This window comes from Electrona antarctica, assembly GCF_951216825.1.
Source record: "Electrona antarctica genome assembly, chromosome: 2".
Taxonomy (NCBI): domain Eukaryota; kingdom Metazoa; phylum Chordata; class Actinopteri; order Myctophiformes; family Myctophidae; genus Electrona; species Electrona antarctica.
In genome coordinates, this window is record NC_136807.1 from 50944886 (window position 1) to 50963681 (window position 18796).

An 18796-nucleotide genomic window follows, 5' to 3' on the forward strand; every position below is an offset into this window, starting at 1 on the left:
TTCTTGTGGAGGAAATAAATCGAGATTCACATTTGAGCAAGAATGGTGCAACCCTACTCCCGGGGGTGCGGCGCAGTGAAAATGGGATAGACACCCTCCTTCTCAGCCGATATTACCGACAATGAGGCCCCTCCGACCTACTTAAGAGTACGTTAATAAAATATAACACCTACTACTGGTTGAACATGTGGGGATTCCCCACTAGTAACAGAGCACACCCCCTGGACGTGACGCTTTGCAGGGGGTTGACACTAAAGGCTCATACATAGTCTGGATTTTCGGTGGTGAGGTGACCACCGAACTACAACATGACATCACGAGCCGCGGTGAAGAGCAAAACCACCACCACCGCTCCAGCCCTTCTCTCTGTTTTTACTCACCACCGCTCAACGTTATTTCAGCTCCGGTGGTCACCTCACCACCGAAAATCCAGACTATGAATAGGCCTTGAGGTCTCAGAGGCCCATCATGGGCTGTACTTCCCCACCGGCAAGTACATGTCATGGTCTACTTGCCCAAAGCCAAAGGTTGTGCACATTTGCCCCAAAAAGTGCATCGTCCATTATAAAATCATAGGTATAATTTGCACTTGTAACTTAAATTGCAACAAATTAAGATTAGATCCAAGACAGTCGCTTTGAAAAACTAGAATGAGTGCAACTGCCAGTTGTGAAAAAAGGTAGCATTGTTTTTCATGAACAGCCAGTAATGTTTTAACCCATTTTGACCTGAGATCAGATTCTAAAAATGTCTTCTACATCCTGACAGTTCTCTGAAAAAGCTATGTTTCTATGTCAGTCGTTCTTCGATTTTTCAAAAATAGCAGACCTACAAGCTCGTAGCGCGCCACTCGCTATGAGCTTGTAGATCTGCTATTTTTCAATAGCTAAAGCATAACATAATGCTTACACCAAAAGGGGTTCCCGCCCCAAAATGGGTTAAAAGAAGACAGAATGTACACTTGGCCGTCGGGGCAACCCGAAAGCCAACTCCACTTGGCCGAACGTTTTATTTAATTGCCAAGGGCAGTCGGGCAACCGCTAAGTGTCAACCACTGGGCATCGCAGGGACATAACCCCAATCCAATCCTCGATGCTGAGAGCCAAGCAGGGAGGCATTAGGGCATTCCCATTTTTAGCCAGGTACAACCTGGCTATATACTGTCGATGTTTGAGACTACACTATGCCTCTTTGCTCAGACACTATGACGTGAAATTCTCAATTAATTGTCAATGGGAATTTAATGTTTGTGTGGGACGGAAATCTACACTAATAGCTGAATATAGGAGCCCTCAACAAAAGGCCAAAGGAATAGAGGAATGTCTCAATTTAAATGAACTTTAACCCATTTTGACCTGAGATCAGATTCAAAAAATGTCTTCTTCATCCTGACAGTTTTCTGAAAAAGCTATGTTTCTATCTCAGTCGTTCTTCGATTTAAAAAAAATAGCAGACCTACAAGCTCGTAGCGCGCCACTCGGTGACGCGCTATGAGCTTGTAGATCTGCTATCTTTCAATAGCTAAAGCATAACATAATGCTAACACCAAAAGGGGTTCCCGCCCAGAATGGGTTAAGACTGTTTTCTTGCATGTTCTCCCCGTGTCCCCTATAGGTACCCTCACAAAAACATGCAGTAATCCTGGTCTCTAAACTACCTCCCCCTGGCCAGCCGGGGCGCCTGATGGAGGGGAAAGGAACTGGTCGGAATAACGTGTTCCTTCCAAAAATAGAAAAATTATGAAAGAAAAAGTATCCGTATATTATAATATGTATATAAACCTTCTTTAGGTGGGGATAGTTTCTCTATTTGGACACAATAGTCTATATGTGAGACTGTCGTTTTGATATTGTATATTAAAAATAAAAACATATTCTCCAAGTTATCTCACAGGCCAGGGGGGGAGGGGTGCTGTTGTTGCCTACCCCTGGCCTACATTGTAAATAGGGGTGCACGATTATGAAATCATGACCGATATTCGATTATTTGCAGGGTCATATCTGCCGATAGCGATTTTGACCGATTCCGATATTATACGGATTATGCAAACTTCCATTTTTGTATGGCCGATTTCGTTATGCAACCGATTATATCGTGCACCACTAATTGTAAATGTGAGAAGTGGGTTTTCTTTACCTTTACTGGCATCTTGTCCTTTCGATGTCTTGGTGACCATGTGGAGAAGAAGATGAAAATAAAATGTGTTAGTGTTAAAGCACCTAATTTTAATGACAGCATCATGCATCACTTTGATGTATTGACAGGTGATTCCATGCACGCACGCACCCACGCACACGCACGCATAACCACAAAATCCCCAGTGAATGCTGCGATCCCAACTGAACAACATCGATACAAAACACAACTGTGATTATTTTATTTCATACAGTAGAATATCACAATGAATGTATATATAAATTGTGATATAAAACACGATCAGTATCACATTTTGTTGTTCAGAAGTTGTTTTTCAAAAAAAGAAGCACACCCGTGTGAAGTGAGGGACGCTCTTATCATCATACATCATCTCATTCCGGCCAATCAGAATTTGCGTCCTCACCTTCATCTTCAATGTGCGTGTTTGCACAAACACTCAAAGCTGGCCATTCGTTGTCAATGGCATTCAATGTTTGTGTTAGGACAATGTTTGTGTTTACACAAACCCTCAAAGCTGGACATAGGAGGCCCCTCAAAAAACAGATCAGTCACTTTGCAGGGTCTACTAGATAGACAGACGGTCCTGTGTATTCAATTAATTTGACATTTAGAGAAGAAAAACAAAACATACATAGGGACACAGGGACGGACATGGCTGTTCCTTGGAGTGGCTGCACCACTCAAAATGGTAAAATACCTGCCCAGTGCGGCCACCACCACAGGGGGTTGTGGGTTCTAATCCACCGTGGGGCATCAGGCTGTGTCAGGGCGTCTACACGAACACAAATGGCCCGTGTCGTTTGTTGCCGGGGGCGGGGAGGGTGATATTGGTCATTATTATTACACATTCCTATATGTGCTGGGGGGGAGGGGGCGGCACCTGTCAGCGCGGGGAGCGTTGGACGGGAGGTGTAGGACGAAGAAGGCTCTAGTCTAGTACGTCCCCTCCCGGTGGGGGCTCCTTCACTGACAGGTGAACCAGTAGGATACAACAGTACGTCCCCTCCCGGTGGGGGCTCCTTCACTGGCAGGTGAACCAGTAGGATACAACAGTACATCCCCTCCCGGTGGGGGCTCCTCACTGGCAGGTGAGCCAGTATAGGATACAACAGTACGTCCTCCCAGTGGGGGCTCCTCACTGGCAGGTGAGCCAGTATAGGATACAACAGTATGTCCTCCCAGTGGGGGCTCCTCACTGGCAGGTGAGTCAGTCAATAGGATACAACAGTACGTCCTCCCGGTGGGGGCTCCTCACTGGCAGGTGAGTCAGTCAATAGGATAAAACAGCAGCGACAGCACAGACATGTGTGTGGGGAATAATTAATTGGCATAAACGACTAAATTGGGGGAGAAAAAGTGGGGGTACAACAAATAATTGGCTAGTCTACATTTACAAAGAAAAAGAAAGTATAGGCAAAATAAAAAAGACTGATTGAAATGCAATCAAATCTCTATTAAATGCAATTAATTGCAGGCTCTGTGTGCTTGTTCCTAATTATCACAACATATCGTGATGTGATATTATATTAGCCTATAAAACCCAGCTAGCCTGCTTGGCAGCCCCTGGCATCCTCCTCCCCCGGGTGGCATCGCATCCCTCAATCCCCCTTGCATTAATAGAACTCCGCGGTATACGACGGTGTCGCTTTGGCATGAAAAAAGGGGGCAGAATAACATATATGGAAGGTAATCAAGGTATGCGACGCGTTGTTAGCTTGTATATCTGATCTTTTTACATGATCATCGTCATATCAGGGGCAGTTTGTCGCGATTTCGTCGCCAGATTTCTCTCTCTCTCTCTCCCTCTCTCTCTCTCTCCTTTTACAACCAAGCGAGCTTCCTTCCATGATCCATCTCAGTATAAACAACAACAGGCCCTGAAAACAGTCTTATATCGAATCAATCTAAAACATCTTAAAACGAAATGAAAGCCATCATCATCATGATTCATTCTGATGTGATGTGATCTCACCTGGGGGTCAATACTTGTGGCAGACATCATTCATCAAACCAAGCCGAGGCTAGGAGGCGTCTTGTGGTGGTGGTGGTGGATCCTTCAGGAGACAGCCAGCCCCGAATAATAATAACAATAATAATAAAACCAAGATGCAGCAGCTAAACAAACTGATGCGTCCTAAAGAGTGATCCGTCTTCTCGTTGTCGCTGTAAAGTGAAGATGAATTCCTCTCGCTCCCTCTCGTAGAGAACCAACGGTTGTGCTAACTTAGCATCCAGACGGTAGCAGCAGCATCTAGGCTAGCAGCAGTAGCAGCTACAACAACCTGCTTCAGTAATAAAAAACCTCCTCCTCCTCCTCCAGTTTTATATAGATCAACAGTGTGTCTGCTGCTATGGTGGATCTCCCTCCCTACAGCAGGCAGATCTCCTGGAGGATCTAGAATAATAGATCCAGACGGGCTGTGCCGTGGTGTTGTTGTTGTTTATGTTGTTTAGAAGAAGCCCTTTAGCTGGCTGTGCTGTCCGTTACATCTGGCCCTCCTACAGTACAGCACAGTACAGTAGAGTACAGTTGTATGGTTCTGCTGCTCATCACAGGATCATATCACTTCACTTCCCCTAGCAGCAGCGGCAGGCAAGCTCGATGGTGGAAAACCAACCAACATCCGGGACACACACACATACACGCACGCACACACACACAGTACAACGCACCGCCGGACGTGGCGTCAGTAGGCGACGCAAAGAGGGACGCACCCCGCAACGCACCGCCAGAGCCATAGAGTAATGATGAGACAGAGTTACGACTTTGAGGAGGGCTTGTCAGAAAACTGAGCGCTACGCAGAAGAGCCATTGGACTGGCCCCCATGAAGTGAACGGAGTTGTCGTAACTCTGTCGTATTGCAATGGCTCTGGAGAAATCACCCTTCAAGGCCTTCTGCCAGACATATGGGGAGGGCCCCGGTTCTTCCAAAGGGTGATCAATAATAACATTCATTTAAAATAAATAATATATATATTTTTTAAAGTGATGTAAATAGAAAATACTTATAATACATGTAATACAATAATACATTGTAATAAATAATATAAAATCAAATAATAAAATAGCACACTTAACATCAATACAATATTGCCTATAACTAGGGATATATTTACATCAAGGAAGCCTACATTATATTTACATATGACTCCAACTCCATCGTCTCTCTCAATCTCTCTGTGCATCCTTCTTTACCGGGTGCACGGACGGGAAAGTAGGCTAACTTCTAAAAGAGAATACATTATATTACATTAATTCATGTAAAATTATATGATCCATATAAAACAATATGCGGTAGCTATAAATATAATCATATAACATAGGCTACTTGTACTTATATACTACTGGAGCGGAGCGGAGCCTCGAGTCTACAGACTTGGAACGATGCAAGTAAGTTGGAAATGCATTCCCACCCAGATATTATGTCTGTGTCCCTTTTATGCCCATATATGGAGTTCTTTGTCAGGCATGCCCAAATATGGAGTCTATGCAGACGTCAGAACGATGTCAGAACAGGCCAGCCCCATATATTGACACTGGGCAGGGGCCATGTCCAGAGCCCGGCCAGAGGCCTTTTTGGGGGCGGTTCTGGACAACCGTGGGTCCGACCGACTCGACACCGGGTACTGCACCCCCTGTTTTGGGGTGGAACGCGTGTGTCGAATTTGAAGTCGGTGGGACGAACGGTTCTCGAGTTACGTGGATTACAGACGCACGTACAGCCGTATAGGCTATACACACAGAGACTTGGTGCATTCATAGTTAGATAATTAAAACAATATCAAAACATGTTCACAATGACAGAGTGGAAGATATTAAAACAATGTTTGCTTGTGTTGATTGATACACATTTATTATGCAAGGACATAACAAATATGTCTGGCGTTGTTGTTTATTACAGAAACACACAGAGTAGAGTATATAAATATGTGAATGGTCGTCGCAAACAACTCAGAAAGTGTAGAATTCAGAACATTTTGACAAGACACTGGAATGTGTTCATTATTTACATATCGTTGCCGTGGAGGCAAAAGCCACGTGCATATATGTCCAAAAAATATTAAAGAACCAGAGTTCTGAATCGATGGATCTATAAATCAGTAGTTTTCAGTGCATGGTCCGGGGACCACCAGTGGTCCTCGAGGAGGTTCCAGGTGGTCCCCTTATAGATCTTTACCTCTTGAGAGCATAATAAATGAAACCAAATGGACCCATCTGGTTTTAATTCACGCTAGAGTTAGATTATTGTTAAGCATTATAATTTACAATTCTACACAATCAGAGTAGAATTGTGATCATCTCTCTCTATATGGTACCAAACATCAAGTTTTTGCAGAATAAATAATGGACATTGACGTGAAGAGGGTTGAAAACCACTGATCTAAATGTACTTATTTAGTCACAATATTAAATAAATATACAACTTTGCAGATACATTGAACCACTTTCACTTGAACAAATAGCAGATCTTCTATCTGCTATTTTTGTGACTTCTGTGTGACTAGTATGACAAAGTATAAGGCATTGATTTATAAATGTGTCGCACACACACTCATACACACGCGCGCACGCGCGCGTGCGCACACACACACACACACACACACACACACACACACACACACACACACACACACACACACAGGCTTAATACAGAGTGTCTTCACATGTCATTATTTCTAAGTTCTCCTGAGAACAGTGAACACATTATTACTGTAGGTCCATGGTTCCCAAAGTACAAAAGATTTAAAAAAAAAAGAAAATAATAAATATTCACCGTTTTTTATACTTTAGAAATTAGAAATCTAATTTATATTTTGGGTCTCCAATAAAAATGTTTGGGAACCACTGCTTTAGTTCCATACATGTAAGGGTCCATTTGGTTACAGAACCATGCACTGCTTTAGGTCACAGAGTCAGAGTTACAGGCTTGAGGCATGTAAGGGTCCATTTTGGTTACAGAGAGAGAGAGAGAGAGAGAGAGAGAGAGAGAGAGGGAGGGAAGATGGCTCATGTATAGTTTAATTCAGTGGTTCTCAAAGTGTGGTCCTGGGGACCACCAGCGGTCCTCCAGGGGGCTCCAGGGAGGGTCCCAAATGAAACGAGGAACAGCTGAAACACTTTAACCCCATTTTGTACGAGATGATTGCAGATGTCATTTCGCAGATCGGCTATTTTCTAAACATTTTGAAATAAGATATATTTATTATTATTATTTTTACAAAACGGGGGGTCCCCGGCACAACATATTGTCAGATGGGGGTCCCCATGGCCAAATACATATCCATTGGGGGTCCTTAATTGACATGAACATGTTTGAGAATGAGAACCATTGGTTTTAAAAAACACATTTTAGACAAAGCTAATATTCTGCCCCGAAAGGCGAATCCCAAAATGACACGAGCAGTGAAACGACAGTGTTGTGTGATCATCTGCATCTGGCACGCGTGTACTGTGGACTGGTCACTGTGGTCAACTTCATCCACTGGCTGGTCACACGTAATCTAGAAGACACAACATTACATAGATACATTTATTATCCTGCGGGGGGGAAATCAGTCCAGCCCAGAGGAGGGGTTAACCCATTTAGGCCTGACCTCAAAATTAAAAAAAAATCTTCTAAAATAAATATTTTCACGATTTTTCAAAAATGGCAGATCTACAAGCTCGTAGCACGCCACTCGGTGGCGCGCTATGAGCTTGTAGATCTAATTTAGCTATTTTCAATAGCTAAATTATAACATAATGTTTAAAACACCAAAAGGGGTTCCCGTACAAAATGGGTTAAGGTTACAGAGGAGGCCCAGAGGAGGCACAGCAGTTAAGGTTACAGAGGAGGCCCAGAGGAGGCACAGCAGTTAAGGTTACAGAGTTACAGGTAAAGAAGTGTACAAGCAATACAGAAAAAAACAAGAAGCATTAACAATAGGCCTACCTTACAGAGCAATGGTAAACACAAATAAAGAGTCCTTTACTAACCTCGCCTCACCAGGCTTTCCACCTCGGAGGCAAAGCCTGGTCTCTGTTCCAAAAGTGCCGTGTTGTGAACCGGTCTGGAACGGATGATTATCGCTACGTCATGTTGTAGTATTGTTTTGTAGTCATCAGGCAGGAACCATCAAATGGAACTTCCCTTTTCGTCAAACCGGAAGAATAACAAAAAAAAGCTCTCGTAACCTGTAGCTTTTATTGAGAAAAATCGGTTTGAGGGAAAAGGAAGTTCCGGAAGATTGATGACTAGCAAAACAATACTACAGTACATGATGTAGCGATATCATCCGCTCCCGGCCGGTTCATAAACCCGAAATGGAATGCTATTCCTTTACAGCAGTGGTTCCCAAACCTTTTCATGACAAGGACCCCAGAATTGACACTAATTATCCCTGTGGACCCCCATTAGAAAAGATATGCCAAGGAGCCCCATAAGAGAAGATTTTTACAGCTCTAGCAGTGATTCTCAACCGGCATAATTTCAAGGACCCCCAGTTTGACATGCATTAGTCTACGGACCCCCATTTAATGGCATTTCTATCTCTGGGACCCCAATGTATATAAATCAATGTTAATTTAACTCTTAGGTCTCCTTCACACCAGAAAGCTTTACTGCGATTAAAACTAATCCTGCCGCACATTGTCGGAAAGTGCGCTTCGTTTGGCAGGTGTGAAGCCTCATTCGAATCCTAAAGAACCACTTTCTACTCTGCCAAAAAACGGGGGGGTTTCGCTTCGCTTCCAATCGCATTTGATTTCGATTCGGTGCAGGTGGGAATGCAATCCGCAGCAAATAAAGGAAATTAAGCTAAACACAGTTGGAGACGGAGAAGGGATATTCATTTTACGCAGCGCAAAGATGTCCCGTTTAACCGTGGATAGACGTGGGCAAATAAGGAGACTGAAGCCCTCATTGAAATATGAGGACGAGTACATTAATCAATTGCTTAAGGAAACACATAAAAAAACACTGTAGTGTACAGACTATTCAGTCCGGCTGTGCGTAAACATGGAGTGTTGTCACTGCTGTCACTGTGTGGGGAGGGAGTGGGAACTTTCTTCATGTCGATAAACTTGTAAACGGAGGTCGGATTCATTTTGTGCTGCTGTCTGCGCTGTGACTCCACATGCCCAAAAGAACAGTGCGTGCCCACACACACACACACACACACGCGTGTGCACACACAAGAGTGAGAGAGAGACGTCTAGTCCCCGACAAACGTTACCCTAATTTTACGTCCTAACCATTACTCAAAGTATTATTTTAACACCATAGATGATAGATTTCACTGTGTAGTTTATGAATGGAACACATTGATGAAGTTCCCTGCTGCGTTTCCAAGAATCCCAACTTCTCCGCCCATTCGCATCGAGTCTTCCGAAATATTAGGTGTGAATGTGACCGTAGAGTGTACAAATGGAACCGGGTCCATTTGTACACTCTCAGAGTTACAGACCCATAAAGGGTCTGTTTGGTTCCTAACTATATCATTTAGCCGGGGACCCCCTGGAACTCCCTCAAGGACCCCTGGCGGTCCCCGGACCCCACTTTGGGAACCACTGCATTACAGTCAATGCTTCCTAAGTGTTTCACCGTATCTCGTCATGAAAACGAAATATAATCATCATCATCATACTATCATCATCATCATATCATCATACTATATCATCATCATACTATAATTCAGTCAATGTCTGAATACTATAATTCAGTCAATGTCTGAATGAATGTGTGTCTGTCTGTGTGTCAGAAACACCGCCGTAGCTCCTCACTGCCTGCACCAATCACTCCCACTTTTCACATTGACCATAATAATATGGAGGTCTTAACGAAGCCCTTTTTTCAATTTAACAAATTATAGATTAATAATAATGAATTTATTAGTGAATTAAAAACGCACCCAGGGCGCAGTACCCCCCACGGCCACAAGGGGGAGGCAATATCTCACAACGGGTAAGGGCTAGTAATTATAATTTCATTTCATTTCATATTTATTTATTTGGTTTCAGTTATGGTTTTACATGATTATATTCATTTTACCTTGTACTTTCTTTTTTTTTTTTTTTTACATACTCCATAAAAGAAAAGGAGCAGGAAGAAGATACATCTTATTGATACCTGGTAAATGGCATTTATATAGTGCCTTTATCCAAGGCGCTTTACATAGATTGTGCATTACATTCACCCATTCACACGCACATTCATACACCGAATGCAACGGAAGCCATGCAAGGTACCAACCAGCACACCGGGAGCAATTTGGGGTTCAGTGTCTTGCTCAAGGACACTTCGACATGTAGACAGGAGGAGCCGGGATTCGAACCGCCGACCCATGGATCATTGGACGACCTGCTCTACCTCTTGAGCCACAGTCGCCCCTGCCCCTATCTATCATTAAAAATCAACTAATTCATGCTCTGCTACCAATTAACCGTTACATTTACTTCACCATGATTACATCAAATAAAAAGGAGAGGAAACAAACAACAAACAAAAAACACATATAAGAGTTAATTATCAGTGCAATGCCATGCAAAGTCCATTTGGTCAGTGATGAAGTAGCGTGAGAAGTGAAAAATGTCCACAGCGGAAAAAACAGCACAAAGAACCCCAAGGCATGCAGGAATGTCATTAGAGGTGAGAGTCTTTGAAGCATCTATTTATTCCAGGTCAAGTTATGGTTGACCCGGCCAAGCCACTGTTGTGGATCATTGAATGTGAACTAGACCTGTACAGTTGGGTGCCACCGATATTGTCCCTTATCATTTGACCCATTTAGGCCTGACCTCAAAATTAAAAAAAAATCCTTCTAAATCCTCCAGTTTTCTGAAATAAATATTTTCACGATTTTTCAAAAATAGCAGACCTACAAGCTCATAGCGCGCCACTCGGTGGCGCGCTATGAGCTTGTAGATCTGCTATTTTTCAATAGCTAAATTATAACATAATGTTTAAAACACCAAAAGGGGTTCCCGCCCAAAATGGGTTAACTGTCCTTTTGCGCAGATCACGCAAAACTCAGCAAAAAGAAAAGGACAATATCGATGGCCTCCGACTGTACGTGCCTGTCGGCCACCGGCCTACTTGAGAACGATGCAACTTGGGAACCCAATAATACCCGTTGTCATAGCTCCCGTTTTAACTGTCTGTCTGTGTCCCACATGGAGATCTGTGTATCTGCCTGTCTGCCTGTGTCTGGAGAGGGCAGACTGGTTAAGTAATCAATTGGCAGGTGTGGGGTTGCCATGGCAATCAATTGGCTGAGGAAGAGGATGGAAATTGCACAGGTGAGGGGACTTGGCCTCATTAGGCCCACTGGCAGAGCCTGACCAGAGCCTTTTGTGGTGTTTCTGGACAACCGTGGGTCCGACCGACTCGATACCGGGCACTGCACTCCCTGTGGGGGTGTGGAACGCGTGTGTCGAATTTGAAGTCGGTGGGGCGAACGGTTCTTGAGTTACGTGCATTACAACCGTAGAACGAGAACGATGCAACTTTGGAACCTAATAATACCTGTTGTCAACTTGTCATAGCACCCGTTTTAACTGTCTGCCTGTGTCCCACATGGAGATCTCTGTTGTATCTGCCTGTCTGCCTGTGTCTGAAGAGGGAAAACTGACTGAACTGTGAAAAGTGGACTGGTTAAGTAATCAATTGTCAGGTGTGGGGTTGCCATGACAATGAATTGGCTGAGGCTGAGGCAAAGGATGGAAATTGCACAGGTGAGGGGATTTAGGCTGATTAGGCCCACTGGCAGAGCCTGAGCAGAGCCTTTTGTGGTGTTTCTGGACAACCGTGGGTCCGACCGATACCGGGCACTTCACTCCCTGCGGGCGTGTGGAACGTGTGTGTCGAATTAGAAGTCGGTGGGGCAAACGGTTCTCGAGTTACGTGCATTACAACCGTACCGCACACACACACGCACATGCATGCATGCACGCAGACACACAGAGACGTGGCACATTTATAGTAGGATATAGGTTTGTGCATACATGGATGACATTTTAGTAGAGTGGCTGCTTCTTCGCCCAAAAAGGAGCCAGCTTAGGTGGGTGGGGCATTGGTTAGGATGCCTCTCGGGCGTCTCCCTAGGGAGGTCCTCGAGGCACGTCCCACTGGGAGGAGACCCCGGGGCAGAACAAGGCGCAGTTGGAGGAAACACATCGACTCACTGGCCTTGGAACGCCTCGGGATCCCCCCAGGAGGAAGTTTCAAGTTACTAATGTTGCTCTGGAGAGGTAAGTCTGGAGCACTCTGGTGGAGCTGTTGCCCCCACGACGCGACTACGGATAAGCGGTTGAAGATGGATGGATGGATGGATAAAAGGTGAAGATGACATGACATGCATATGAGGCAAGAGGTGAAGCAAGAAGCCACAGTACCTACCAACAACCTTAGGTTAGAAGAGCAACTTGGACGGATGATGAAATTCAACTGCAAACAAATATGTAAATAAAAACAAATGTGACTCAGCACTGACAGTATAACTAAAGGAGCACTTCACCAATTTTCGACCTATCTTCGTTATAATGGTATTGGTAGTGGTGATGCTGTCTACATAGTGTTTACTGCTAGGTTTACAGTTGGGTGCCACCGATATTGTCCCTTATCATTTGACCCATTTAGGCCTGACCTCAAAATTTTAAAAAATCCTTCTAAATCCTCCAGTTTTCTGAAATAAATATTTTCACGATTTTTCAAAAATAGCAGACCTACAAGCTCGTAGCGCGCCACTCGGTGGTGCGCTATGAGCTTGTAGATCTGCTATTTTTCAATAGCTAAATTATAACATAATGTTTAAAACACCAAAAGGGGTTCCCGCCCAAAATGGGTTAACTGTCCTTTTGCGCAGATCACGCAAACCTCAGCAAAAAGAAAAGGACAATATCGATGGCCTCCAACTGTAACTATGGTAATTCTGACTATAGTGTGTACTGGTTGTTAAGTTTAGGTATACTCACAGCTGTCATCGTGGTCTGGGAACGTGCTGACTACATAGCAGGCGTAGACAAAGCCCAGGAGCTGTGGAAGAAATCATCATCAGACCATCACACACACTGTTTATTTTTGATTGATTTCAAAATTAAAACCTTACTTTGGAAACAATTTCTGGAAGGCCTTACTTAAGCCAGTGTTGGTGCTAAATGGTGCATTTATAGCGCCTTTATCCAAGGCGCTTTACATATAATTATATTGTGCATTACATTCACACATTCACACACCAATGGCGGAGGAAACCATGCAAGGCACCAACCTGCTCATGGGGAGCAATTAGAGGTTCAGCGTCTTGCTCAAGGACACTTCAACAGCCTCGATACCCAGGCTTTCATTTCGTGAAAATGAAAGCCTGGATTTACGCATGGGCTGCACTGGCCTAAACGTGGGAGTCAACCCTTCCGCGTAGGCGTCGCTTCAAATGATGTGAGGTCAGGGCTCTGAGCGGTGTGCACCCCTCAAAATAACACTGTGAGGAAATCATTACCAGTGGAACTTCAAACGAGGCTATGCGAGGACAATGAGGAGAATGGCTAAAGAACCCACCACACCGTCTAAGACAAAAACCAACGTGTGCCGACTCTGTGGAAATAACTTTGACAGTCCGTTAGAATGGTATACTCCAGCAACCAGTGGTTTCTGCTTCTGGTCGACACAATAACAGTGCTGCACTGGGGGGGAGGAGAGACCGGGGCTGACGGACAGATCGGTGAACCAATGGTGGGGGTGCGTAAATCTGAGCCGCGGCCCTCCCATCTAGGCCAGAAAGGTCTAGCGTTAGCTCAGGCTACTTCAACACTAACTTTGTGAGAGCCCGGTATATTTGAATTTGATATTTTATTAATAATAATAATAATAATATGTATCCAGTATACTCACGGATATGAGGAGCTGCACAGTGCAGTGCAGCACTTCAATGTACTGGTACTCCATCCAGCAGCTGACCACGGTGATGAGCTGTGGGTTCTCCGGACTCTGCTGCCACCCGCTGGCCTGGATGTCCTGCAGGCTTTCGCAGCCCGGCCCGTGGTCCTTCCACCAGGAGCGATGGGAGGAGACCCCCAGGGACAGGATGTCGCCGTCCTATACGCCCATATAAGGACACAACACTTAGGGATGGGAGGAGACCCCCAGGGACAGGATGTCGCCGTCCTATACGGCCATATAAGGACACAACACTTAGGGATGGGTGTCTGCATGCACTTGAAACGGCGGAGCCTACAGAGGCTGAACTTCACGGTCAAACAGAAAATGAGAAGAAAATGAAGAAAATAAATGCTGTCTGAGCACAACAACAATTCAGTCCTTAACAAACACAAACTACACAGATGCAACAACCATACCAGTTTCACAAAATGACTCACTAAGTGAGGATATTTATCAAGCGGAAACTAGCGATGCACCAATGTATCGGCCATATAATCAGTATTGGCCACATAATCAGTATCGGCCGATATTGCTGTTATCGGAAAATAAAACTGACATTAACCGATGGCAGTAGCCGATGTTTATCTGTTGTTGATAAGCATACATTTTGCATTGGCTATGTTGGTGTGTTGTTGGTTATCTGTAGTCTACCAAACTGTAGATTCTATGTTGGTGTGTTGGTTATCTGCTGCCTACCAAACTGTAGATTCTGTATTTCTTGTATTGAATATGTATTTGTTGTATTTGTTCTTGTTCATTTGGGGAAATAAAAACAACAAAAACTAAATAAACATATATCTGTATCAGTATCGGCTAAATTGTTGATCGGTATCGGCCAAGATGTTCCATATGGGTGCAAGATGTTCCAGGTATTGTGTGGTGGTCCAGACAGTGATATAAGGTTGAGGTTGGGCAGATGGAAGAGTTTGTACCATGGTAGTAGTTTAACTGTAACTGTAACTGTAACTGTAGCTGTGTGCGTGCGTGCGTGCGTGCGTGCGTGCGTGCGTGCGTGCGTGCGTGCGTGCGTGCGTGCGTGCGTGCGTGCGTGCGTGCGTGCGTGCGTGCGTGCGTGCGTGCGTGCGTGCGTAAGTGCGTAAGTGCGTGGGTGTGCAGTGTGCGTGCATGCTTGTGTGCTTGTCTCTAATTATCAGGCTCCTACCTTTGAAAGGTCTCCCAGGTCCAAGAACAGACAGCTAACAAAGACATTCCACCCAACCCACAACAACGTCCACACCAGGTACTGCCAGAGAGAGAGAGAGAGAGAGAGACATTTTTTTAAACATCTTTGAATATTTAAAAATAGCCAATCTACAAGCTCACAACGTGTCGATGTATATTGGCTATTTTAACTATTCAAAAATGTTTTTCAAAATAGTAAAAAAAAAGAAAAGGCAAAGTAGTTTAGGGATAAACGGTTTAGCATGGACGAGAACAGAGCCCCCTGGTCCCATACGGGTGGCGGTGGATGGCAACCGCAAGGTCGCCAGTTCGAACCCGGGCTCCCCCAGAGTTGGTGTAATGTAAAGCGCCTACAGGGTCGATACTGGACGGTACCATAAACGGAATCACTCACCAGTAGAATGCAGCAGGGTCGATACTAGACGGTGCCATAAACAGAATCACTCACCAGTAGAATGCAGCAGGGTCGATACTAGACGGTGCCATAAACAGAATCACTCACCAGTAGAATGCAGCGGGGTCGATACTGGACGGTACCAAACTCACCAGTAGAATGCAGTGGGGTCGATACTGGACGGTACCAAACTCACCAGTACAATGCAGCGGGGTCGATACTGGACGGTACCAAACTCACCAGTACAATGTAGCGGGTCGATACTGGACGGTACCAAACTCACCAGTACAGTGTAGCGGGGTCGATACTGGACGGTACCAAACTCACCAGTACAATGTAGCGGGTCGATACTGGACGGTACCAAACTCACCAGTACAGTGTAGCGGGGTCGATACTGGACGGTACCAAACTCACCAGTACAATGTAGCGGGTCGATACTGGACGGTACCAAACTCACCAGTACAGTGTAGCGGGGTCGATACTGGACGGTACCAAACTCACCAGTACAGTGTAGCGGGTCGATACTGGACGGTACCAAACTCACCAGTACAGTATAGCGGGGTCGATATTGGACGGTACCAAACTCACCAGTACAGTGTAGCGGGGTCGATACTGGACGGTACCAAACTCACCAGTACAATGTAGCGGGGTCGATACTGGGCAGTACCAAACTCACCAGTACAATGTAGCGGGGTCGATTACTAGGCGGTACCAAACTCACCAGTACAATGTAGCGGGGTCGATACTGGGCGGTACCAAACAAGCCCAGTATCACCATGATGATCTGGAGGAAGTTGACCATGATTGGAGCCCACTGGTATCCCAGGAAGTCAAACACCTGCCTCTCCACCGCCGTGATCTGAAGAGAGCAGCGGGAAAAGGAAGTTGTAATTACACTATAATAATAATAATAATAACAATAATAATAATAATAATAATTGCACTATAATAATAATAAAAATCACACCCGTGTGAACTGAGTGGTGTAAGGTCTTATATAGACTGATCAGCTGTGGTCTGACATAATTAAATCACACCCGTGTGAACTGGGTGACCATAGCAACCATGCACATTTTTTGGTACGAACAGACAGACACGTAAACTAACAAAGCCAGTTGTAGGAGTGGTTTACACCACTCAAAAATAATAATTACACTATAATAATAATACTACTAATAATAATAATTACACTACAATAATAATAATAATAATAATAATAATAGTCAATCAATGAAAGCAGTTGACCAGATTATAATGAAAAAGTGGTCAAAAATACGCTCTTAATCCAGAGCAATTTACAGTAAGCAAGAACAACACATGGTAATACGTTTGTACATCAAATACTTCAAAATAGTCATCAAGTAAGCTAAGAACCTAACATCTGTCAAATAGTAGAATATCTGTACAATGAAACTACTGAAAGTATACAATTGTGCGAATGCTATGTGATATAAAAAATACATCATTTTTGCTTTTGCATACGTCGGTAAGGTCATCAAGGCTATATAGGGCAAGTGCTACGGGCTAAGATGGAGTCTGAAGAGGTGAGTTTTCAGACTACGGTGGAAGATTGGGGGTGAGTCTGCAGTTCTGATTGCAATGGGAAGTTTATTCCATACAGTTTTGGAGCCAAAAGGGAGGTGTGGAGTGTTGTTTTAGAGAAGGGAGAAGAGTCTGGGACATGTGGAGCGTTGTCCCGGGTGTTTTAGAGAAGGGAGAAGAGTCTGGGACGTGTGGAGCGTTGTCCAGGGTGTTTTAGAGAAGGGAGAAGAGTCTGGGACGTGTGGAGCGTTGTCCAGGGTGTTTTAGAGAAGGGAGAAGAGTCTGGGGCGCGTGGAGCGTTGTCCCGGGTGTTTTAGAGAAGGGAGAAGAGTCTGGGACGTGTGGAGCGTTGTCCAGGGTGTTTTAGAGAAGGGAGAAGAGTCGGGGACGTGTGGAGCGTTGTCCAGGGTGTTTTAGAGAAGGGAGAAGAGTCTGGGACGTGTGGAGCGTTGTCCAGGGTGTTTTAGAGAAGGGAGAAGAGTCTGGGACGTGTGGAGCGTTGTCCAGGGTGTTTTAGAGAAGGGAGAAGAGTCTGGGACGTGTGGAGCGCTGTCCAGGGTGTTTTAGAGAAGGGAGAAGAGTCTGGGACGTGTGGAGCGTTGTCCAGGGTGTTTTAGAGAAGGGAGAAGAGTCTGGGACGTGTGGAGCGTTGTCCAGGGTGTTTTAGAGAAGGGAGAAGAGTCTGGGACGTGTGGAGCGTTGTCCAGGGTGTTTTAGAGAAGGGAGAAGAGTCTGGGACGTGTGGAGCGTTGTCCAGGGTGTTTTAGAGAAGGGAGAAGAGTCTGGGACGTGTGGAGCGTTGTCCAGGGTGTTTTAGAGAAGGGAGAAGAGTCTGGGACGTGTGGAGCGTTGTCCAGGGTGTTTTAGAGAAGGGAGAAGAGTCTGGGACGTGTGGAGCGTTGTCCAGGGTGTTTTAGAGAAGTGAGAAGAGTCTGGGACGTGTGGAGCGTTGTCCAGGGTGTTTTAGAGAAGGGAGAAGAGTCTGGGACGTGTGGAGCGTTGTCCAGGGTGTTTTAGAGAAGGGAGAAGAGTCTGGGACGTGTGGAGCGTTGTCCAGGGTGTTTTAGAGAAGGGAGAAGAGTCTGGGACGTGTGGAGCGTTGTCCAGGGTGTTTTAGAGAAGGGAGAAGAGTCTGGGACGTGTGGAGCGTTGTCCAGGGTGTTTTAGAGAAGGGAGAAGAGTCTGGGACGTGTGGAGCGTTGTCCAGGGTGTTTTAGAGAAGGGAGAAGAGTCTGGGACGTGTGGAGCGTTGTCCAGGGTGTTTTAGAGAAGGGAGAAGAGTCTGGGACGTGTGGAGCGTTGTCCAGGGTGTTTTAGAGAAGGGAGAAGAGTCTGGGACGTGTGGAGCGTTGTCCAGGGTGTTTTAGAGAAGGGAGAAGAGTCTGGGACGTGTGGAGCGTTGTCCAGGGTGTTTTAGAGAAGGGAGAAGAGTCTGGGACGTGTGGAGCGTTGTCCAGGGTGTTTTAGAGAAGGGAGAAGAGTCTGGGACGTGTAGAGCGTTGTCCAGGGTGTTTTAGAGAAGGGAGAAGAGTCTGGGACGTGTAGAGCGTTGTCCAGGGTGTTTTAGTGAAGGTTCTGCCATCCTCCCCTGCGTTAGCAGTCTCACTA

General features: G+C 45.1%; 2 protein-coding genes across 3 annotated transcripts in view; both read right to left on the reverse strand.

Moving 5' to 3' along the window:
• The window catches only part of ythdf1 (YTH N6-methyladenosine RNA binding protein F1), a 28951-nt gene extending 24185 nt beyond the window's left edge, over positions 1 to 4766 (reverse strand). Inside the window, exons 1-2 of the mRNA XM_079516378.1 lie at positions 4130 to 4766; positions 2137 to 2164 (exon numbers count right to left, since the gene is read on the reverse strand). Coding sequence (XP_079372504.1) covers positions 2137 to 2164; positions 4130 to 4159 — 58 coding nt within the window. The 5' untranslated portion in view covers positions 4160 to 4766. The remainder of the gene's footprint in view (positions 1 to 2136; positions 2165 to 4129) is intronic.
• A 2244-nt stretch (positions 4767 to 7010) lies between these two features.
• Positions 7011 to 18796, reverse strand: part of nkain5 (sodium/potassium transporting ATPase interacting 5) — a 13755-nt gene continuing 1969 nt past the window's right edge. The window contains exons 2-7 of one of the 2 annotated variants that reach the window (XM_079490779.1): positions 16368 to 16505; positions 15233 to 15313; positions 14023 to 14226; positions 13110 to 13170; positions 12535 to 12582; positions 7011 to 7660 (exon numbers count right to left, since the gene is read on the reverse strand). In XM_079490779.1, coding sequence (XP_079346905.1) covers positions 12548 to 12582; positions 13110 to 13170; positions 14023 to 14226; positions 15233 to 15313; positions 16368 to 16505 — 519 coding nt within the window. In that variant the 3' untranslated portion in view covers positions 7011 to 7660; positions 12535 to 12547. The remainder of the gene's footprint in view (positions 7661 to 12534; positions 12583 to 13109; positions 13171 to 14022; positions 14227 to 15232; positions 15314 to 16367; positions 16506 to 18796) is intronic. The other variant, XM_079490780.1, reaches the window with a different exon arrangement.